Source organism: Neodiprion virginianus, chromosome 3 (genome assembly GCF_021901495.1).
Source record: "Neodiprion virginianus isolate iyNeoVirg1 chromosome 3, iyNeoVirg1.1, whole genome shotgun sequence".
In the NCBI taxonomy this organism is placed as follows: domain Eukaryota; kingdom Metazoa; phylum Arthropoda; class Insecta; order Hymenoptera; family Diprionidae; genus Neodiprion; species Neodiprion virginianus.
In genome coordinates, this window is record NC_060879.1 from 29,301,747 (window position 1) to 29,326,332 (window position 24,586).

General features: G+C 38.7%; 2 protein-coding genes across 3 annotated transcripts; both read left to right on the plus strand.

The window, feature by feature from the left end:
- The first annotated feature begins 13,111 nt into the window (after positions 1–13,111).
- LOC124300408 (myrosinase 1-like) lies at positions 13,112–15,727 on the plus strand. Of its 2 annotated transcripts, none has more exons than XM_046754494.1 (8): positions 13,112–13,217; positions 13,383–13,483; positions 13,570–13,703; positions 13,780–14,110; positions 14,207–14,546; positions 14,632–14,782; positions 14,867–15,108; positions 15,204–15,727. In XM_046754494.1, the coding sequence occupies exons 2-8, from the start codon at positions 13,399–13,401 to the stop codon at positions 15,373–15,375; spliced, it is 1,455 nt and encodes a 484-aa protein (XP_046610450.1). In that variant the 5' UTR covers positions 13,112–13,217; positions 13,383–13,398; the 3' UTR covers positions 15,376–15,727. The 2 variants fall into 2 exon arrangements, with proteins under 2 accessions (XP_046610450.1, XP_046610449.1); XM_046754493.1 differs by having other exon boundaries at positions 13,119–13,308.
- Positions 15,728–19,454: 3,727 nt separating this feature from the next.
- On the plus strand, positions 19,455–22,724 carry LOC124300409 (myrosinase 1-like). Its single transcript, XM_046754495.1, has 8 exons — positions 19,455–19,643; positions 19,736–19,836; positions 19,942–20,075; positions 20,143–20,473; positions 21,212–21,551; positions 21,641–21,791; positions 21,903–22,144; positions 22,243–22,724. Exons 1-8 carry the CDS (start codon positions 19,597–19,599, stop codon positions 22,415–22,417), a joined length of 1,521 nt encoding a protein of 506 aa, XP_046610451.1. The 5' UTR covers positions 19,455–19,596; the 3' UTR covers positions 22,418–22,724.
- Positions 22,725–24,586: the final 1,862 nt, after the last annotated feature.

The following is a 24,586-nucleotide window of genomic DNA, read 5'->3' on the forward strand; positions in this document are numbered from 1 at the left end:
GTGTCGGATTCTCTTCAACTTGGCATTCCAAAATCGTGGTTACTGGTTTGAATCCACTACCGAGCTTTGCTTCGACAACTTTTGGCTTCATCTCCATGACCACATCACCGTCGCAGCCGAGAGGACTACAGGGAACGGTAGAAGTGCGCAATTTTCTGTATAATCTCTCACTCTGTCGCAGAACGCCGGTGATCCGAGGTCGCGGTATGTTTATATTCTCAACGACGGGCTGCTCGTGCCGGTCGTTGCCAATGACCGGTCCCGGGTCACCACGGGGTCGGCGCTGGGTCGCATCCGGACCACCGTCTGATTTTCTGCAAACGGAATTCCGCGAGCACGTAGGAGATTAAATACAAACCAGATACAGTGAGCCAGTGAAGTTTCGTTGTATTGACCAATTTTCATTTGTCGCGTTGTCGATATACCTACCTATCTACCCACCAACGGAAGTACTCCCCGGGTTGGCAATTCACAATTACACCGTTGTTTCCTGCGGCTCTCGGAGGAAATACTAGGACATTCCTTCATGTTTGAATAACGTACAGTAATGTTCATTAATGCCTTGACTTTCCAGCTATCTTGTTTTCGGTCCAAAACAAAATGCGAGTTCGATTCTATACGACTTTTGTGACAATGACCGACGATGCAGCCCACATGAGAGGATGGGAGTTATTGTCATATAGTTCGCATAAAATCAAATTGACATTTTGTTTCAGGTCGAAAATAAGTTAGCCGGAAGGTTAAGTCATTAATGAATATTACTGTATGTACATCTACCCTCTGGCTATTACGTCTCAAGTACACTGACAAATTTATATTTTTATATTACAAATCTTCTTTTTAATTCTTCTCTTATCTCACCCACGTAACTTTCGATCGGTTTTAAATCCATCAAGAGTGACCAGATGCTAAACAAACAGCGCACGATTAACTGCGATGCGTTTTTGACAGATGCTTTGAGCTCGTTGTCACTAAACTTGTTAGTTAAACAACGTGTTGACACCAAACTACTGCCTTACGTAATGCCTGCCAGAATAAAAGCACGAGATAAGCATATAGCAATTTCTTAACCTTCTCCGTGGTTGAGATGCGAGCGGGACTAGGAGACAGAAGCCCCTCGCTTTCTATACCAGGATTGGACATCGTTGCAATCCTAGATCTTCCACTGGTATCACGAAAGCTCGAATGAAAGTTGAAACTCGGCTGGTTCTTATTTCTTCTTTTTGGAAAACGACGTGGCCGGAATCCGATAGCTCGGGTTTCCGCGTCTTGCCCTTCTTCCCGATAGATCCTCTAATATTTGGCTAGTTAGAGTTTGGTCATGTGAGCCAGCGATACAAACTACAACCGCATGTGTACGACTTCGTGCACGTTCCCATGTTCACAGACACACAGATAATATTTCATTGGTCTAAACTGAGCATCGCTACCTTCTCGATCGAAATCGCACATATGGAACTGCAGGCCATCTGGGAAACGAGTAAACATATCCTATGGTGCACCTGAAATTCTTCTGATAGTTGTGTGCAATATGAAGCTAACAGTGCGGTGAGGTTTAAGTACGCGTCTGAATTTTTACAGAGAAAAAAAAAGAGGCAAGTAAACGACGTCACGTATCGCGCAGTACCTAATTTTACACGTTGTAGATATATCTTGCACGTACGACACGTTTGCGATTTTCATTGCGGTGATTCTTACTACTGGGGAAGGGGTAGTTTTCCCTACGATGTCGTGGTGAAACCTGCAGACTTACCTCGTCATGTGTACCGCATCGCGCGCTGCAAACATTGAAATCACCTTCCCGTAAAGTAGTTCAGTTCCACAAATGCTCTTCAAAGAACATATCGTAAAGTGAAATTCCACTGATCAACAATACACGTTCTACGTATATGATCAAAGCGCTTCAAGTGTCGTCAATTGTTGCTGTTGAACGAATTCTCCGTGCTGACGACGTAAGAATACGTTCTGTATTCGGGAAATTTAATGGAAGATATAAGGCGGAAGAAGGAATGATCCTCGCATTCTCATCGCGCGAAAGCGACTAATGTACGAGATTGTCAAGATTTCTAGACTTCGTTTAAAAATACCCCCCAAGTTATCGCGCCTTGTGCATACATACGCATGAGTTGACACCAGGCAAAACGTTATCTGGAAAGTATACGCGAATGGCATCTACTTACTGCATTCTAAAATACACCCGCGCGGATATGTACACCAAGGCAGCCTCACATTGTTTATTCTATTCTCCGCATGTAACCCCCATTTACGTGCTTCGAAAGTAGTGCTTAAACTTTCTCAAGTGGCGAGGATGCGAATACGAGTTGTCAGAGTGGGTGTCGGGCGCCAAAGTTACAGCGCTGGAGGCAGGTATAGATGGTGATGTTGGTACAGAGCCGGTATTGGTGTCGGCGCTCCGGCGTAACGTAGGGTATAGGGAAGGATAAGGTAGGGTGTTGGTTTCCCTCGACCCCGCGACCCTCCGTGTCCTCTATCCTCGCCCCGCAGTCAAATGATATCTCCTCGTTACCGGTAAATTAGTAAGTTTAACTTTCCTTTAATTAGATTATATTCACGTCAGCTCCAATAACCTTAACCGGTATGACACTGCGATTTACGAGGATCTTGAACAATTTTCACGGAATTTTGGCTGCTGAGAGGGGAATACGGGTTGCCCTGTATCTTTGCCGTGCAATTATATGATTCAAAATAAGTTAAGGACTTGGAATTTCACCGTACAATCACTCGAGTAATTTCATTTAGGGGTCGTATAATTGACGAGGGAAACACATTTCCTCCCTGAGTCAAAGGCACTACGGAGGAGGTTGATGCCTCCTGAGAACCAGAGCTAAATAGGAAGGCGTGAAGGATAAGAAGCGGAGAGGAAAGCTGAAAAGTCACGTCTGAGTTCCTCAAAAAGCTCTTCAATTCAAATTCCACACAGATTACGAACCCTCTTCAACATCATTGTTGCGAGATTTGGAAATATCGAAACGAAGCCCAAATTGCACGCGTTAACAGTAAAAGACCAAAGTATAACTTCACCTTGTGATTTTATAATTCAAAAGGTTTTCTAACCTTCTTAGCAATAAGATTATCGAATTGAATTATAACTTTTGAAACCCGGAATTGAAAGTAAGTTCTCGCAGAACCTAAACCTTCGAACATTGTCTAATTCTTGTACGCTACATCTACTCAACTACAAACAAAGTCGCAAAAATTGATATTATCTGTCCTTTGAAGCACTGAGTTCACCAATGCATATCGACCTCCGAGGCGACATTCAACACGTGACTTAGCGACCGTAGTTCCAGACCGCGATAGCTTACATGTCCTTGCTTATAACCTTCCGCCTGCCACAGTTAACGCCAGACTTCCAAAAATGTTGGAGATCACCGGATAGAGCGATCGGCAGTTTATGAAGGTCTTTCTACACGTTCTCGAAAATTTCGACAATGTCCTTGATAACGGTCGGGAAATGAAAGAAAACGACTCTGGAATTCTTTCTCATGAAAAGATGGCACAGCATGTTTACGGTTCGTGAAAGGATGAGTGCATAGTGTAGCTTCAAGTTTATCCGCATAACGAGTTCTTGGACAGCTTGTCTACTGCCGGTCACAAATAATACTAAACCCTTGTTCCACTTTTTGCCACTTTCGCTTGACGGGAAACTTTCTGGGAAGTTCCATGACAAAAGAACACTGTACGCAAGAACGCGGGAAACCATCAACGATAATAGGAATACCGAGGCAATCGGGTTCTACATACCTTCATGCTCGTATTACCCCAAGCACGCTATATCGATGTGGGACATCATGCGAGGAAAGTATTCATCAGTGTCCGTAACTTCCTGCATTAGTCCCACTGATAACTTGACCCGATAATCACATAAAAGAAGGAAAAAAAAAAGAAAATGAAAATCGTCGCACAGAAAGCCGTGCCTACGTGAAATGCGTTCGCGTACCCACGACAACTTTTCATGTCGTGTGTTTGTTCTGCATTCCCACTGGGTTGCAGGTTGTTCATTTGGACATAACTATTCACGAGTAAACCGACTGTAACCACCGAGTGTTGCGCATGGAATGATTGATTGTTTGCTAGTTATCTGCTCGACGAGATCCATGTAAATTTGATTATACTTAATCACAATTCAATTGATTATAGGGCTATAATTGCACACCGTCTCGAATGCAAGATGGTTATTTGCTTAGGAGGGCGGAAATTTGTGTGGCATGTACATATCCCAGTTCGTGAGGAAGTGAAGCTGACGGTGGCTCCTCGTGTAAATTTATTAATTACCCACCCCTCACCGCCCGCCCCTGTTACTCCTCCTCCTCCTCCTCGTCCGCCAACGCGACTCCCAGCTCTTGTCTCATTCTTCACTCCACTCTTCCTCTACCTTTCTCTTGACACGCTCCAAGCGTAAGTCTCGACGTCTGTTTGGCGGAACACACCGAGATATAAATGGTCCGTGACACTCAACGTTCACCTCACCTGTTATTGACGGGCCGATTTGAGGAGAGCTATCGGTGTTTGCCGCCGTTCGGTCTGCCCTCAGCATCAACTTAGCAGAAAATCATAACTCCTACTGTTTTTAAACGTTCCGAACATCTGTGGCGAATACTCGCAGTATACACTGTACATTCCGTCAATAATGTCTGTCTTCGATACAATATCTTCACGGCCAAATGTACATGTTTTCACCTCCGATTTCAGATAGTGTCACAACTAATCGATTAGTCACTGGCGTGCTATAACTTTGTTCTAATTCGATTTGTGATGCTGATTATTCCCACTTGTTGACACATTTCGATTCTTTTTGAAACCAAGCTGCTATGCCAGAATAACAACGGCGTGAAGGAAAAATTGAGTTTTCAAAAAAAAAAAAAAAAAAATGGAATACCAGTAAGAAAGATTCTACAGGTAACAAGATCGATTTCAAGCCACGATACTTCACCTCTAAATCGAAAGTATCGCGTCTTCATTGTAATTTACCACGTCACCTGTTTGTACCTTGGTTATTTATTTTGTTCATGAGATGGTCTCGGCAGCAAGCTGCATGCAGGTAAACATCCATCCACTGCAACTTTTGTTTCAAGATGTTTTCCATCCTACCATTGATGTCAAGTTTTACTCGTCTGCTTATTTTATGAGAACTGTGGCTTTGTCCGCATTCTGAAACGTTACAGTATTAATAACCCAGCATTATTCAACAAGTCGTGATCCTCGATTTAAGTCTCTTAATTCTACCTGCAGTGGAATAACGTATTCGAACAATTATAGATAATTAAAGCTCAACCACCTGCCTGAATTTGATAAATCTCGTAGTTTCCACGTACGTGTTTCATATATTTGATAGCCAATAAGGTGAAATTGATACTGTAATACCTGATATCGATCGTTCTTCCAGGTCAGGTTCTAATATTTGTACTTTTTCACCATAGGTATAAAGATAAGTTATTAGGTTATAGGTATGTACGTCAATATAACACAATATAATCTAATAACTTTCCTAAACTTTTGCGACAAGCACTGGAAAAGTCGTTTATAGGAGTTTCGCAATCATCCGAGATAAAGAAAATCTCGGATTACCCGAAACTTTCGGATATGGATCCAATCAGACATTACGGGTATTACGCAACGAGCGAAATCGCGTAACTTGATGCCTCGCTTTCGGAAAAAGTACCATCGTGTCACCGTAATACGATAGCGCGCACAGTAATAGGACTCTGTAACAACTTGAGTGACAGTTTGATCTTCTTTAAGAATGCAGAAACTTAAGACAAGGTCGTATCCAGATTTTCGACGACAGAAAGTACATATGAGTAAATATATTATCGACTCGCGAACCTAATTGAGTGACTGTAATTAACGTGAAACGAAGGCAAGTAAAGCCGTGATCGATTTCGGGGAGTCACTTTGAAGCTGTGAGTGTGGCAGACAAGTAGGAGATAAGTGCTAACGCGTGTAGGAGAAGAGTACAATTTCCCTCGAGGGGGCTGCGAACAACCCCTGCCGGAGTAGCGAGACGAGGATCGTATGATTCAAAACAAAATGCGGGCTTAGCACGGTTGACAACTGTCAATGAAATTGAATTTGATAAAAAAAACAAATAAAGTCGGGACGTCCCAACAACTCTGCTTATTACAGCCACGTGGATTTGGCGAATGCCTCACAGTCTTTCGCTCTGAACCCTTCTTTCGCAAACGTGCCAAATAATCCACCACGATTCCACTTATCATAAAGTAACGAATTTGAAATGTCGCGTGGCGTAAGGTTCTCTTGAAATGAAGGATAATGGTCCTGACTTACTGCGAGGTTGTTCAATAATTTCCGGTACCTACGGGAGCCTGTGGCGCTTATTTATATCCTAAATATGTCGAGGAATTCGGTGCGTTGGAAATTTCACCGCTGGTTTTGCGTATGTATCGTAATTCCATTTATGACGCAAAGTGGCATATTATAAAGCGTGTAGAGGAATAATTCGTGCTGCCAAATGTTGAGACAAAATCGTCTATTACATTAAAACCATTCTCCGATTCTTCTGCAATTCCAATTGGCTATGGTATGGAACCAAGAATCAATCCATCATATATTATCGTGCCTTAGACTTTTTCTACATAGAACATTACAACGGGCGGCGTCGATTTCCATTGTAATTTCCAATCAAAACATACCGCGTCGTGACAGGCATCTCGAAATAACAATCTTACATTAACTCCCTCGCTGTTGAAGCACGAAAGTTAGCCGCGATTAGGCGGGTATTTTTTCCCTCTACCACCACCACCCCCACCGTCATTTGGAATAGTTCTTAGCGCGGGGTGCATGTTGGGAATCAGCTTGAAAACCTTCACCATTCGTAATGAGAAATAGGATGGTGAATGTACCTCGAACGATCGTTTGGCTCCGTGTATGAGTACACTACGTAGTCGCGGTACAATAGATTTACGTATTTCAACCAAAGAGGCAGAACAGTGCAGTGCGATAGCCGTAGGGAGTCTGCAATCTTGGCAGCAGACCAACTGTCGCAAATAGGTATGCATCGCATACCACATCGTACTCACGGGGCCGAGATGGCTTTTTCCTTTTTTGTTTCATACTTTTTACTTTTTTTTAATTACAAATTTTTTCCCCTTACCATTTTCTCGCTATATTTTAATGAACCTGACTTAAAGTGTACGTGCCTCTACCCAGTCAACATCTGCGTGAAATACCTGGGTCAAATTGTGGATCCTTGTCATTTCGAAGATCTCAGACTAGAGAGAATGAGTATATTCTCGATCACGGCTACGATACAATTACTGCTTTCTCGCCGTTTGCTTGCAAGTCATGCGTACACATGCGTTATACATGTACACATATTTGTACAGTTTGTCAGTTCGTTCACTATTGACACAGATATGTCGCATCTCTTCATACATTCCGGTCAATTATGATAAAATGAATATTCTTAAAGTGACAACATAATGTTATAGAAATGAATACGTCTGATGTTTATTGTATTCGTCGTTTTTAGATATGCTGTTAGCTGCATCTTTAATTTGTTTATTATATTGCCGGTATTTTTGCAGTTAAATAATTAAGCTGGAACGTATATTTCCGTAACGTACCAATATCGAACTATCGCACAGTCACAAGAAATGACAGTACGAATCACCACACTGTCTCAACCCATCGGTGACAAACTTATTTTTACGACCTCTAGCGCCGGACGGGGGTCCATCCCGCGTCTATCTTGTTCATAAAATCATTTCTATCACAGATAAAGAGTCTTTATTGCACATGAATCTTCTCGTTTGTCAGCAAGAAAGAGAATGGTATGCGTTATATTTAGTTTCATTCAAATTGTTTGAACAAAATATATAAATTAAGACTGAACGGTGAAGAAAATCAGTGAAAACCACATTCTTCAAACAAAAATTTGTTTCTTTTTCTGTATTACAACGATTTTTAAATTTCATAGGGTATTTTAAAAAAGACACATTTAGATTATCGGAAAAAATGTCTATTCTTATGATTCATTTAAAAACTCAATCTATTTCGTACCGTGAAAACAAGAAGTGACATATAGAAAAAATTAATACATCTGTGAGACAGATATAGATATTCAGGTCGTCGGTTACCAGTTGTTTTTAATGGCGATAAGGCGATCTTACATTTTTTCATAGAATGAATGTTTTTTTTTCTGCTGGCTCGAAGGGTTAGAGAAAGAAAAAATACCTTAGTTGATCAAAACGAAATCTACGTCCCGTAATATTGACCTTTGACCGACGACCTTTGACAGAAACGCGAAATCATCCCTAGGGAATACCCAACTGACGAGTGAAATGTCGTTTGGAGCCGAATGCTTCAATCGGCCAAAGATTACTTCCAGTGTATGCCATACAAACAAGAAAGTACTGTTTAATATTTGTCCTGTAGAAATGTGGGAAAAGCCTTAAGAAATTGGCAAACACTCGAATGTCGTGAAATTTTTCCTCCACCCTCCGCCTTGGGGATAAAACTTTAAAACAACTTCCTAGCCTAGATGAAAGTTCGCCCAAGCTATGAGTTACTTCATCTTGAATAGTTTTACGGGTTAGGAAGAACAAAGATCGGCCCCCAGGTCCATGGCATTATCTACACCCTTTTGTACCTTGAACATATATATATGTATATATGTACTCCCTTGCCACTTTTACTACGCCGTCATGTGACGCGGTAGGAAAAAGAGCTTTGATTTATACCCGTCTACGCAAGCTCAGGAAATCTTCGCAGCGCTGCGCGTAGGCGTATAACGTATAGCTTATCATTATACTCATAGTTCAGTTTGGTTGATACGAAATATCTGTATACTATCTTTGGTAAAAGGGAACAAACGTGCAACCAGATTATATAGGTTTACGAACAGGGCTTTGGATTGATTTATTAATGGATAAAATTGACGTCGTATATTTCCTGCATGTGGCGTTTCTGCACAGCTGTGCATGACGTTCGGCCCTATGGTTCAAGTTAATTGCCTCTGCTTCGGACATGTCACTCATGTACTTCTCGTTATTTACAAACGTCTATTGGAGTTGTATCTTGAATCGGATCAGTTTTCATATTTTCACGTTCCATCGGAAAATCATGGCATCTCAACTTGAGCTTTGAATCGACCTTTAGATGTATTAGCTCTTGTACTGGCGATGTTGGGGAATGAGTTCTTCGTGGTCGATCGCGATGATACTCAAATTTCTTTACTGTTGACCTTGTTCAAGGATTGTTCAAATCAATCAACACCTTCGGCGCTGACTTGCAGGAATCGAGGATTCGTATGACCTCCGTGATCTGGGAACACCTGACCTTGTGAGGCACTTGGCCTTAAAAATTGATTATTGCATTGGCTTCTTTTTAAAAGCTGAAAACGAATAATGTACTCGCGATGCGGTAGAATTCAGCCGTCCTTTCATTTGATAATGTTATTGCTCTTGCGGTAACAGCTTTTCCATCTCTGGCACCATGACCAGCAGAATACCAACGTCCACGACCACGCGCTGTCATGAACACTGACCACACAACATCGTGCGCTCTTCAGCGAAATGAACTTACTAATGGTCGAGCCCTTCAAATCTCTCACATGGAACTCAAAAACGAAAGCTAATTTTCCTTTTATGGACGCTGTTAATGACCTCGGGATTGAGGATAATTGCACGACGGCGAGCAAATGCAAATCTGCATTCTCGGCCTTTCAAGCACGACCCGAATCAGTTCCGTCAAACGAACACGATTATTACTAAAAAAATGATAACTTCTATACCTAACAGAATTTTCGACTCTGTCGCATTCCTTCGCGACGTTAAACAAGCAAACACCAGATCGTGTATTTCAATTCACCACAACTTACATTCATCACGGATATGTTTTCGAGCTTTATGGGCAGTAATTATATCACTTACTGTGACGATGATTCTCTATGGATTGTGATGCGTACAGTTGAACGTTAATATCACGGCTTAGCGAGGTCGCAGCGAATAAATATCTCTCTGGTGCGAAAGTTAATAAGAATGAGTTGCAGTGAATAAGAGTTTTGAAATGTATTCGTTGCATTGTTGTCCATAACTTAACCTTCCATGTCCGTCTGATGACGGGTTATTATCGTCCTGAGCTTTTTTTTAATCGTTAAGTACCGTCGTTTAAGCCATAAGAGATTCCAAGCACGAATCAGGGGCTCGAGTGGGGTTAAAGTCACACTCATAAAGTCAAGGATCGTTGCTTTTGTGAACATTTTTTGCGCATGCTGGTGGAAAGCTTTGAATAAACGATTGGAGAGTTAATCTCTGATGATATAGATACATTTTCATGACTATTTACTTGGTAGAGTGCGTCTGCGAAAGTTTCAAGTACAATTTTTGTCCGTAGGGAAATGGCTTGAAATGATCTGTGAAATCGCAGTTATGAACTATCCCATAACCCAAGTATAATGTATTGATATACCGATACATTTCACTCGCATTCTTGAAATTTCCGAAGGTGAAATTCAAGATTTAATGAGTTAACGACTAATGATACGTCGCAAACAAAAAAGAAAAATTTTCCCGTTATGATCTCTTCACGTATCCTCCGACACATGAAAAAAAAACTTGGTTGCAAAAAAATTCATCACTACTGAAACTGCACGATTACGTCGTATGTATACGCTTACATTAAACAGAACTATGCTTTTCATGAACAGTCCAATGAAATGAAATAAATGCCTCTTCGAAATGATCAAATTCGAAAATACCTTGGGTGACTTACTCATCTTGACAAGGGGACTCCCATTGCTCTAAGCACCTCCTGTTTTTCAGCTACCCAAACAAATCAATTGGCCGACGCAGTGCATTTATTGGCTCGTATTAAATCCTGTTTCCATATATCGCCTTGCTCTTATCCACATAATACCGTACAATACCCTCCAGAATATATCCGATTACAAAATGTCTGCAGATATTCCTGAAACGTACAGCTCTTTGGCCACTACGGAAAAGCCGTATTCGATGTCGAATCTACAAGCTTGCCTCGAAGGAGTCTGAGGTGACCCTTTTCGTCTAGGCAAGGGGCTTCTCTATATTTTTAAGTTCTTCAAATAATTCTCGACAGTCTGAATTTCGGACGTCATATGACCCCTGGACAGCTTCCAAAATATTGTAATAATTCAAATTTAACCGCGCAATGAACACGGCACGAGCGGATGAGGTTAGACCCAGGGAGTGGTGCACCTGGTCACAAATTTAAGAAGAATGGTTGCTTGGGCTACGTCTCTCCAGGAGGACGGAGGTGCGAAGGTTCCCGTCTCTGAAACTAATCGACAAACTAATAATAATAAAGTAAATCTAAACCACGAGGACGAACATTTCATATTAATAATTAGACACTCCAAAAGCCAAGCCAAATTTTAAAGAGAGACGATATAAAACGAAGAAACAATAAAAGTGAAATCAAAAAATATAGTGCCTCCACGAAGGACAGTTATTTACAATTATTTATAATTTCAACAATATACACCAGTTTTAACAATATACACTATTTTAAACAATATACACCTGGAATGAACGAATGAATGAATTTGAAACCTAATGACGGCTCATGTTTTAATATCTTTATAAATAAATTAAAATTTCACTCTGCTATTCGTACTGTATAAAAGATACTTAATATAGTTTTCGCCTAATTTTCAATTTTCAAAATATTCTTATAATATAGAGGCGATTCAAAAGTGGTCCATGTATATTTTATCATTTTTTCTGTTCATTTTCAGGTAAACTCATTTTCAGATACGTGTGCAGGATATATAGGAGAGACACATTTGCATATCAACCTAATTCGTATTTAGAGACTGCCTTTTTCGTAAAGCAGTTATGGATCCCATACTTTTCTTTCGTCATAATATAATAATGAGGTATGCATATCGACATAACTCGAGTGTGTGAGAGAGAATCTCGGATACCGGAATAAGTTTAACGTATTCAACTCAATTGCGAGTAATTGGGTACGTATTACACCAGAAGGCACAGGGTTAAGCGCGCAATGAAACTCAGTTTCAACAGATAGCTATAGCACGGCCGTTTCATCGGACGTTCTCGCATTTTAATGTGCCATAAGCCGTTTCAACTCTTCAGCTCTGCATATTAATGAGCACTACTTAATATTTCTCTGATTTTGTTTCGACAGACATATGATAAAATTTCTCGGACAATCCTTCGTCTTCTCTTTGCTCATTTTCTCATTATTAAAGGTTTTTAAATTACTGGCAATGTGTAGCATGTTTAATTTTTTCAAATTTAGTGTTCCGGTGTGTACTAGGGCTGAATTACCATTTTAGTTCTCACCATTCCTATTTTAACTCACATGATTGCGCTTCATACAAACTACGGTAAAACTTTACACGCAATGCTGTGCACAAATCTAGTAAGAAGGTTCAGTTTCGGGTAATAATGATGTAAGAGAATGTATAACGTACATTGAACTACCACTGATTCCAGAAATATATTTTCTGGCACTATTCTTACATGAAACACATTTTTGGAACGTGTAATTAGCCATTGCATATAAAATTTCAGCATCTGTGACATTTTCACGTCGGTGATTTGTAGTTTTAATAATAATTGTCAAAATAAGTGACATTTTAATTATTCCGTGAATATTGAATACAGCATCTTCTCAACTACAGACAAAAGAAACAGTGATGCTATTTGCACTATTCCTACTCGAGTTTTAAATGAACAATGAAGAACGCGAACAACTCATCTCGCACAATTGAAGCACACTCTTCAGTCTTTTCGTTTGTAATACCGGCGTTCATCAACCACAGACTTTCTTATTGAGTTTTCATTATTCTTTAATATTTACTCAGGCATCCGTCAGCGAAACACAGTCTAGAATAACGTACATCATACGTGACTGATTAAACTGACGAAGTCTCATGATGAGTTTCAATGAAGTAAAGTGAATATGTCACGTAAAAATAACTGCATATATACCCTTCAAAGTTGAGTTTGTTTCGTCCATCAACATAGACAGTTTGAAAAGAGGTAAACAGTCCAGAGAATAAAACCATATGGCATTGTTACGCCAAATAGAAAATAATATATGAACGGGTATATAAATCGTCTACACCGGTCACATTTGCACTACATATTTGCAGACTAGAAAGTAACTGATGCTGGAAAAGAAAGTTGAAAACTGGCTAGCCACTGTACGTGGTGGAAAAATTAAACCATGTGGGAAAGTTATTAATCGTAAAATGGAAAACTTTAATCTCGTTATGAGAAGTATTTTATTCATTGGTGTCAACATTATAGTAATTTCAAGGTATGCTGTCACGTCGCCATTTTTCCAATTATCGCGATGTTGCCATGAAACTGATTACAAATATATTCATTCAGAACCTCCGCTGAGGAAATGGAGAATCTCATTTTACCCGAAAACTTGAAGATCGGAGCTGGAAGTTCAGCCTACCAAGTTGAAGGGGCTTGGAACGTTAGTGGTAGGTGCTCATATTTTTTGCACGAATCAAAAACTGAAAGAAATGATTACGTGGATTTCTGTCACAACTGATTAATTTTTATGCAGGCAAAGGAGTAAGTAATTGGGATTGGTGGACGCATCACTGTCCAGAATGCATATTGGACCACCAAAATGGTGACATCGCTTGCGACTCGTACCACAAGTACAAAGAGGATGTGGCGTTAATGAAGAATATTGGGGTAAGCCTGATACTAAAGGTGACGTATTTTCGTGGCTTTAGAATTCTTTCTACATGCATAATTTTCCATCCTCCAGATCCAATATTATCGTTTTTCGATCAGTTGGGCACGAATTCTGCCAACTGGATTTCTTAATAACGTAAGTGAAGCTGGCCTTCAATACTACAGAAACTTGATAGATGAACTTCTTTACAACGGTATAGAGCCTATAATAACTTTGCACCATTTTGACCACCCACAAATACTGGAGTTCATGGGTGGATGGACCAACGAACTGATGATTAAATGGTACGTTGACTATGCAAGAATTATTTTTCAAGAACTAGGACCAAAAGTCAAAATTTTCACAACTATAAACGAACCTCAGATAGTTTGCGCTGGATACAATGGCACTGTGTTCAGCCCTGGTACGTATTTTTTTCCTAACATCAGTCCATCTTCAACCATAATCTTGCTATTACTGTCAATGTGTTGAAAGTTCATGGCACCACGATTTTTTTCAGGTGACACTATACCAGATTATGTCGGGTATTACTTGTGCATCCATAATATTCTGAAGGCTCATGCCACAACGTATCACATGTACAATGACGAATTTCGACCATATCAGCACGGTCGCATTGGTCTGAACAATATCTGTGACGGGTATTATCCAGATACGCCAAATGACACTGCGTATGCTGAAAGAGCTTTCCAATTTATTTGTGGTTTACTAGCACATCCCATTTATATCGGTGATTATCCATCAGTTGTGAAAGAAAGAGTGGCCCACGTAAGCAAGGCACTAGGTTATCCGGAATCACGTCTCCCCACGTTTTCACCAGACTGGATATCGTACATAAAGTATGTACATCCCCGAAAGTGTGACATTTGAAACTTGCATCAAGCTTTATCAATGAGGATTACAACATTTCCTCGTAATTCACAGGGGGACAGCTGATTTTTTCGCTCTGAATCACTACTCGTCTCAAATTGTAGCGCCTGACACAGACGAAGCCCGTGGAATATATAACACAGACATGGGCGTAACGATGAGTTATCGCGAAAGCTGGCCCACTGGATATCTTTGCTACGTGAAGGTAATCAAAATCAGCGTACAACCGAACATAGTTTAAACAGTTTGAACGTAAATATCAAGATTTCAACTATGACTGTCGACGTAGGTTGTTCCAGAAGGCTTCCGCATGGTTCTGCAACAAATTAAAACATACTACAATAACCCGGAAATTATGGTAACTGAAATCGGCTTTCCTGACCGCGGTGAATTGAATGACTACAGCCGAATCAAATATCATCGATCTTACATGCAAGAGATGATCAAGGCTATCAATTATGATGGTTGTCGAGTATCAAGATACACGGTGTGGAGTCTCATAGACAATTTCCAATTGGATGCTGGTTACGTGTAAGTCATCTCTTATATCCTTCGAGTGCATACAGCCTGTTTCGAAAATCTTTTCCATTTCCTAATAAAATCTCAATTTTTTGTTTTACTTTCAGAGCTAAGTTCGGACTCGTGAAAGTGAATTTTGACAGCCCCAACAGGGAAAGGACACCTAAGTCGTCGGCATACTGGTTTCAAAAAGTCATTCAAACTGGTATACTCCAAGATATTCCCAGATATATGCAAACAGAGCCTGAAGCAGAGTCAAGAGAATGCCTGGACCGTTGATAAGTATAAGTTGTGTATCTGATCAGATGAATTAAGGAAAGGCCTTGGAGCATAATTAAAGCCACGCTTGGTTTTAAACTTGGAAAGAGTTACCTTGTGAAGGACAATGAAAAGTTAATTTTTTCAAGAACCTTCGCCGTCTAAGAACAACCAAATTGCACGTCCAAAATCAAACTGTAACAAGTGAAAAAATCCTGTGTTTTCAAAACTGCCGTAAAACTCATGTAGTGCCATTTATAGTAGAATTTGAATAAAATTTCATGGGAAAACTTTTTTCCAGATGTTACGGTTTTGTTCTAGGTATGCGAAATGTAAATACATCACTGATATATAAATTCTTGAATTTCGCACATTTTTAAATTATTATTCAAGAATACTTCCTATAACTACCCGTGTCATTTCAACCCAAAAAAATAAACGTATCTTATCGTGATGGTGGCGCACCATAATAGTCATTCTCGAATCAAGATCATAATCTTTAGAACCATAACATGTATCGGTATAAATCTAGTATATAAAACTCCGCACAGATTTCATGGAGTGTTGAATGAACGTTATTTGTTCTTATAGAATAAAGTAAACAGCGGATTAACCTATTTATAAGTGAAGTACTTTGTATAAAAATACGCCCATCGAAAATGGAGATTACGACTACAAGAATGAACTCGTCAAAACCTAATTGCCAATGAACATTAACAGAAAATAAATAGCCCCTTCATCGCATAGAGTAAAGCCAAAGTGAAACAACTTCAATAGTTATAACAACGCGACTAATAATCATCGCGATATAATATAATATTCACAACAATAACCCAATCTAAACAAACTTGATTGATCAATGCCAATAAAAACAAGGTAAAGTGATGAATATTTTTATCAGTTTGTCGCGATATTTACAATGCAATGACATATAACATACCAACTGCTGGCAACTCTTGTTCAACGTTTTCAAGAAGAGCGAGCTACGGTTCGTACTAGAACCATAAGGAGATAATTTTATAACTCATATAGTAATGGACTGAGTGCTATTGTTTTACCGAATTATTCCGATTCAACCAGCGATTACAGAATCTAACTATGAAAATCATCCTAATTGTGGCAGGCATTTGCGCGGTCAACTCGAAGTGGGTCAATAATTCTCTGTACATCGAATGGTAGAACATTAACAAAAATATCGACTGAAAAAAAGAATTCTGCAGGACTTTTTTCCACGAAGACAACAGGTACACCTTTCCGGATTACTTTACTTTTCGAACTGAAACTCCAACGTTCCAACCTAAAGGAGCTTGCAACATTAATGATAAGGAAATCGATTCAGTGATCCTCCAATCAGCGCGATTTTTATGCCACTTCAATAATGCAGGTACATAAAAAAGTGTTAAATCCGTCGGATCAGTTATTTTTTGAGTTTTTTTGTGTTATAATCCGAAAATCAAAGTCTGGGGATGATCGAGCGATTCTGACATCGAATTCAGATTCAGAGTGTTCAAAAACTAAAACATAAAAGTATGGTGGTCTAATCCGGCGGGCAAGATACTTTTTTATGCATGTGTAATTTTTGGTACAGGACTAAGCGATTGGGATTATTTCACGCAGTAGTGCCCAAGTCATATAGCTCATGCTGCAAGTATAAAGAGGATGTCGCGTTAGTAAAAGATTTAGGAACGAATATTTTTCTACAAGTTACATATAAATCCGTAAACTTGACTCTTTGTGTGACGTGAACTTGAGTCAATTTCCGCTCAATAACTTTCTCTGACAACAGCAGGCCTAATACATCTGTCCATTGGTTGTAAGTAAATATTGAGAATCATATTATTCTTCAGAAAGACACCAACGTATTATAATTTGTTATACCGGCAATACCTAAAACATATACAGATAAGAAGAAATCGGCACATTATACGGATAAAATTGGGCTTCGCTTACTACGTATTTACCATTACGCGAATCAATATGAGACATCACATTGACATATGTATATATATCCACTCATTCACCATTTGCTGCTGGTATGTTTATCACATATTTGCCATGTACATATAATCAAGATGCTGGCATCCACGCATATTCGTATGAACAATATCTGGCCGTTATTTGCTTTCAATATTTCACGTATCTGTAATACTGTATTTTTGTCAACGATGTATCGCCCATTGCTTTGCCGATTGAAAATAGTGGCTTGAAATTTAAAGCTTATCATTGAATTATTGAACACAAGTCATTCCCAAGGGTTTCGGTATTATTCTCAGAAAAATCAAACATGAATCCAGTAATCCAATTATTTCTGTCACTGAAAATGTATATTTTGATACGGTGAAATGAAAGATTATTGCGTCAAAAAATACGCCCTGGAGTCTGATGGACACTTTCGAATCGGCTGATGGTTACACGTAAATGTTGGAATTTTCGCACATCTGAATAGAAGCATATTCTATTTTTCATTTTTCACTTACAGTAAATCATTTTGAATCATGAAAGTAGATTTCAACGGTATCAACAGTGAAAGGCCATCGAAGCTTTGAGCCTCTTGGTGGAAGAAAGTTATCGGGACTTACAAGCTTCAAGATGCCCCCAGGAAATAGGGCGAAGCGGACTCACTTTACATCGTTATAACAAAAATATTATTCGATTTAAATAGAGATGAAGATGACGTTGCCTAGAGCCACAGCTATTGTCACAGGAACATTCGCGTTCTGAATTATTAGTCCCGAACAGATTAAATTTGAAGTCACTAAGTTATAAGATATGAAGACATGTGCATTTTGTTCTCACAGCACAAACAGTTCGTCAACTGCAGTGAATATTAAATTTCTAAGTGTATAAAAGTAACGGTATACAGACTTGGAATACTTTCTAGAACTCAGATAACATTTTACAACTAACGAATGAAATTATAACTTTTCAATTTAAACACTCGAATACGTTTGCATAAACCTTACTTCTTTTTCAAGCCGCTTTGATCAATGCATACTTTACCGTAGAAATGCCAATAATATATTCTTGTTTTGACAGTTTGGCAAGCAGTCAAGTTGACATGGTGGTAAAAATATAAGCATTGATAGATATAAATAATAAACACCTTGATCAACCGTTGTCGAACGATGCCCTGATATGATACGTGCTCAATCGTTGACTCCCATTACTAAAAACCTATAACGTAAAAGTCCTGTTCACCCCAGTCAAGAGCAGAGAAATATAATCCTTAAAATAAATCCTAAAGTATTTCGGTGATTGACCATGTGCTTTTTTCACTACATCTTTTAATACTGAGAGGCGGGCGCAGTGCATCTACAGGCGGTGTGTTGTTACTTAAGATGCATTATTTACATCCAAGATGAACTTGGCATTAGTTCGTAGAATAGAAATTTGTAACGTGACCACGAATTGTGAAAAAAAAATTTTAAATTGTGTATTATTTTTATCAATTGAAAACTGTAGCACGATATAAGAATCAGAAATTACGAATTTCGAGAGTAGTGCCCTAGTGCAAATTATTTTGTGATAATTACATCGTCAAAGCATATCGCCCCATGTCTCTCCGCTTCAGCCAAGAACGGCTTCGTATTCTGCGTTTCAATTTTCGATCACCTTGTTTCTTCAATGCAACAAAAACCAGCGAACGATCCAGCAGAAAAAAATGCTCCGTGGCGCCGGGTTTTTGAATTGAGCACCTAATTACGATGACGTAACGTGCATTGGATTTCTTGTTGATGTGAGATAGCTCGGTTACCAATAACGGATGTATGAGAAAACAATCAATACGGACGAATAATAAAAATTCGCCTTACATCATCCCGATATAACTGTTTACATAAGTAAACGACAATCGTTTAATCAAATCCTGAAACTCCACCTTCAGCTTGCTTTAAGAAACTGACGGGCAAAACATGATTATTTTCATGCGTATTGACGTCAGTTAATAAGCATTTACTGAAGGTACGACCGAAGCTTGGAAAGTCGGTTTAGTTGATCTATACTAACCAATAAAGTGTAAGATGAAACAATATTTTTCCAGCACAGGCGTGGTGGAAAGACAACAACTGACTTTATAAATCAAGCAACTCAAGTTCCCGACATAGTCAATCTTTCAGCTCAACATATTCAACTCGTCGTGTCAGTCATAATTATTGAAGTGTTTGAAAATTCCTTAAAACCTCAAACAAAAGTTGTTCGGAGTGAAATAAAAAATTGTAGAATACCGAATGATTCCATATTATCATGAAACATACTCTGGTACTTGTGCTCAGCTGGACTATTATTTCTTAGTAAGTCGGCGAAATATTTCATACAGTATTTCGTATATCAACGTCTATCAACGTATCGATCAACGTTTAATATTAACACAAAATTTATTTAGCACTTCTTGCGATGAAATCGACAGTCTCACCTTTCCGGATGGTTTTCTTTTCGGCGTTGCAACTTCATCTTATCAAACTGAAGGAGCCTGGAACGAGAGCGGTAATCGCTTCGCGTTATTAAAGATAATTCAGAATTTTTTTCTTGAATGAAATTCTGTGATAATGACCGCAAATATTATTTAAACCAATTAATCATTTCTCGTAGACAAAGGAATAAGCATGTTTGACTCTTGGTCGCATACCTGTCCAGACTGCATAAGAGACAGAAGTCACGGAGATATTGCTTGCGATTCTTACCATAAATACAAAGAAGACATCACGTTGACCAAACAGTTTGGAGTGAGTTTTTTGTTCAAAATTATCGTTGGATACAATTTTCATGTTGTCAATACTAATTTCTTTACAGTTCAACTATTATCGCTTCTCAATCAGCTGGGCGAGAATTCTCCCAGCTGGATTCACACACTATGTAAACGAAGAGGGTATTCAGCACTACAAAGATATTATCAAGTATTTACGGAAAAACAGTATCGAGCCTATGGTCACCATCTACCATTACGACCATCCGCAAATACTTGAAGACATGGGTGGATGGACCAACGAGTTGATGGTAGAATGGTATGCCGACTATGCAAGAATCATTTTTCAGGAATTTGGTCCGATGGTCAAGATTTTCACAACTGTAAATGAACCACAAGAGATGTGTGCAGGCTATAAGGATAACGGAACAGCCCCTGGTACGTGCGACAAGTTATACGAATACAATCCTGTACGTTAGGGTGGTCCTCATTTAGAATGTTGACGAATTTATTCCAGTCCTCCCCACCAAATCAACTATAAACAATTCAAAAATAATTCACAATTTTTTTCAGATTTTTATATCAATTCTAACCCGTGCCTGTAAATGGATGGATATCACTACTTAAAATACACCTGTTTCAGATACATTCTCAACATATATTTTATTGTAAGAGTAATAATGTTCGAATCAATCTGTAATTGCGAAGATTTAGTGGGTATTAGTACTACTATCTGAGAAAAAACTCACATCATCATAGTAGGTAATATAGACAATTGCATTTCTTATAAATGAAAAGAAAAAGTCAAATTTCTAGGGTGTGCAATTCGTCGAGATTGGTTGGTATGATGATGTGAATTTTTTCTCAGATAGTAGTACTGATACTCACTAAATCTTCGCAATTACAGATTGATTCGAGCATCGTCACTCTTACAATAAAATATATGCTGAGAATGTATCTGAAACAGGTGTATTTTAAGTGGTGATATCCATCCATTTACAGGCACGGGTTAGAATTGATATAAAAATCTGAAAGAATTATGAAATTGTTTTTGAATTATTTATCGTTGATTTGGGGGGTGGTCTGAAAAAAAATCATCAACACCCTAAGTACGGATCACCCTACTGTACATGCTTGATATATTTGTAATATTCTGAATTTTCCGAATCACTTCAGGTAAGCTGTTGCCGCACAATATCGGATATTACTTGTGCATCCACAATCTTCTGAAGGCCCATGCTACGGCCTATCATATATACGATGAGGAGTTCCGAGCATCCCAAAACGGTATAATTAGCATTAACAATCCTTGCAGCGGGCAGGTTTTAGATGACTCGAATGACACGATTGCTGCTGACACAGCATTTCAATTTTACTGTGGAATGGTGGGACATCCTATATACATTGGTGATTATCCACCAATTGTAAAAAAACGGGTAGCCCTGGTTAGCAAGTACCAAGGTTATCACAAATCTCGTCTCCCCAGGTTCTCTCCCGAATGGATATCGTACATAAAGTATGAACATCAGCACGAATACAAAACTTTATATCTCCAGTTTGCGGACCGTGAGAAAAATTCTTGTAATTTTTTTTATTTATGCACAGAGGAACAGCTGATTACTTCGCTCTTAATCAATACACTTCCGAAATAGTTCATTCTGATCCAGACGAAGCTCGTGGAATATACAAGAGCGACTCTGGCATAATACATGTGAGAAAATCTACCTGGCACAATTCATCTATTTACTGGTTGAAGGTAAGCAATGCACGCAAAAAACGTTTTATCGCAAATTTACTACAAATGTTAAACGTGCGTCAAATATCGCTCTTCGGAGGTTGTACTTTATCGCTTGCTTTTCACACGCAGTCAGTGCCCGAGGGTTTTGGAAATTTACTGCGGAAGATCAAGGATGAATACAACAATCCTATAGTATACGTAACAGAAAATGGATTTCCTGACCATGGCGAACTGAACGACCTAGATCGAATAAACTACTTTCGTTCGTACTTGGAAGAATTAATTATCGCTGTCAAACGTGACGATTGTCGTATTTTAAGTTACACGATTTGGAGTCTCTTGGATAATTGGGAATTCGGCTATGGTTACACGTGAGTAATTTTGGATCTCCGTGAAATTTATCGCAACATTGAAATCATCGTGCGAATCCTAATCAACGAATATTTTTATTGTTTGGGTTCACGGATAGTACTCCGTTTGGGATCGTCAAGGTCAACTTCAACAGTACCAGCAGGGAGAGAACACCCAAGTTATCAGCGTACTGGTGGACAGAAGTTATTCGAACTCATCGCCTTCAAGATGTTCCTAAAATAAACGATACATTAGCGAAGATTGAAAGTGTTTGGAAGAGTAATCACAGATAATGACGACGTTCCAAATGACATTGAAATCATACACATCCATATGCAGTATCGAAGTTACAAAATTACAAGATCACTCGGATCTTATTTCTGTAATTACTGGATTCACAATTACAACATGCCTTTCAAAGGTGAGAGGTGAGATGAAAACTTCCAAACTTTCGTATTGATGTAATTGATGGCAAAGTCAGACAAAATATGCTTCACAGAGTTAAAGCTGGAAACTCATTTAGTATAAGCATGAATTGATTATTTTGGATTGATCAGAACAAAGAGTAACGTGTAAAAATAAAACCAACACACCACAGTACATGTGCTATCTATACGTTTCCCTCGTCTTTGTGTCACTCGTACCTATTCGACGGATAAATGTTCAATTTGTGGAGCATGTATTCTCACATGTATGTTCTCAACATGTCAACGAGCTGCAGGTGATTATGTGAACAGGATACCGCCACCCAATTTACAGCCCCTAGCATTCAACTACAATGCCTCTTCACCGTATCTGTTGCTTGTAGATAACTTGAAGTAGCCCACAATGATGTTGGGCGATTTGATCTAAGAATGTCCTTGATGCCGGATGTTCCGACATTATCCCCATGTTCTTTCACAACATGCTGATTGATCATAGATATACTTGTATCCCTCTACATGACAATGAATACGAACCTTTTCAGCGCTACCAAATCAGAATGAACAATCCTTGCTCCTATATGTTTCAGATTGTAGGAATGGTATTATTCCTATTGAGAGACCACTTGAAAAGCAATATCAATAAATAAAGTATACAGATCGTCGAAGAGACAACAATAGAATTCTATCAAATGTTTTGTTGAATTCCTCCTTTAACTTTGACAATAATAGGACCTCCGCCGTAGATAAACTCAAACTTTCGGATGCGTCGCCTATTTATTCAAAGGCTCACAAATCACCATTAATGGTATCAGTGTGTAACGAAATCAAATATTTATGCTTTCTGACCTTTAAAATAATCTGCATCACAGGATCTGAGTAAGCTAAGATTATTAAAGGACTATCAAGGGGACAAGCTGTTTTTCAATGAAGTAAACACACTTGATAATTCAACGTAGTCTTGTACTACATGCATTTGAGGAGAAATTTTATTGGAATAAATAATGTGCCATTCTTTTTTTTTCACGGCTTATTCTTCGATTAGTCAACAGATTATTATGTGGCAGTATTAACCAAATATTTTTTTTGGCTCAAACAATTTTTTTTCAATACTTTGACAAACAAAGATAATATTAGCATTCTAAAAAACATTCATTCGTATTACAGTCAAGTGCTTATTGTTTCTCAGCAAGGTTAATCATTTATTTACTATATAAATTTAATTCACTTACGGTACACAAGCGATAGCTGTTATTGCGAAAATAATATCTGTCCTGAAAATAATCTATGTATCGAAGTCACGTTACACGTAACAACGTAAGTAATAACTCTAGCCAATATTCAATTTTCTGGGCTCGGGTCACGAATATCGTAATGAAAAACGTGTAATTTACGATACGCGGTACTAGTTGATACCCTTTATACTGTTTCGTACAGATTTTTGGCATTTTTCGTGAGGATATTGGTAAAAAATAATGAGCTACGTAATGATTATATTGTATGTCTCTCATCTAGATTCTCATAAACACACAGCATCCTCTTGTATAGTTTGAATATATTGAAATTTAAAATATGTATTGCATAATGTTGAATAATAGTAAAACGCAAAGAATTATCTTCTCTGATCGTAGTTCATAATATTATTTCAACGTATTTTTGCCCACTTATATGTAACATTACATTAACGTAACGCCTGTTGCGAAATTCTCCAACTTTTTGACATCGTACGAACAGTTGCTGATATTAAAGTGAAATTTTTGAACAGTCTTATGCAGACAACCCAAATATGCTCACTAGCTATCAAGCGATAGCTCTGTTATACGTTAATATGTCGTGTCGTGCAAATGGCGAATTAAACGAGAGTGTCAATAGGAAGAACAATAAAATTTTTCACAAAACAGGAGTGAGTGGAGAGGGGATGGAGAAGACAAGATAAAGCGCAACAACATGTCGTCAGTAATTTGTAGCAACAACATCAGGAACAGGTATATAAGTTAGCCTTGCGATGTGAATTTACACTTAACGTCTCCTCGTCGAAAA

Bases quoted from the DNA above. Each gene is read 5' to 3' on its own strand.
- LOC124300409 (XM_046754495.1), top strand. From the start codon at position 19,597: ATGAAACATACTCTGGTACTTGTGCTCAGCTGGACTATTATTTCTTA. The intron at 19,644-19,735 runs GTAAGTCGGCGA...AAATTTATTTAG, and splicing joins AGCTGGACTATTATTTCTTA to CACTTCTTGCGATGAAATCG. The intron at 20,076-20,142 runs GTGAGTTTTTTG...ATTTCTTTACAG, and splicing joins CGTTGACCAAACAGTTTGGA to TTCAACTATTATCGCTTCTC.
- LOC124300408 (XM_046754493.1), top strand. From the start codon at position 13,157: ATGCTGGAAAAGAAAGTTGAAAACTGGCTAGCCACTGTACGTGGTGGA. The intron at 13,309-13,382 runs GTATGCTGTCAC...ATATTCATTCAG, and splicing joins AACATTATAGTAATTTCAAG to AACCTCCGCTGAGGAAATGG. The intron at 14,547-14,631 runs GTATGTACATCC...CGTAATTCACAG, and splicing joins GACTGGATATCGTACATAAA to GGGGACAGCTGATTTTTTCG.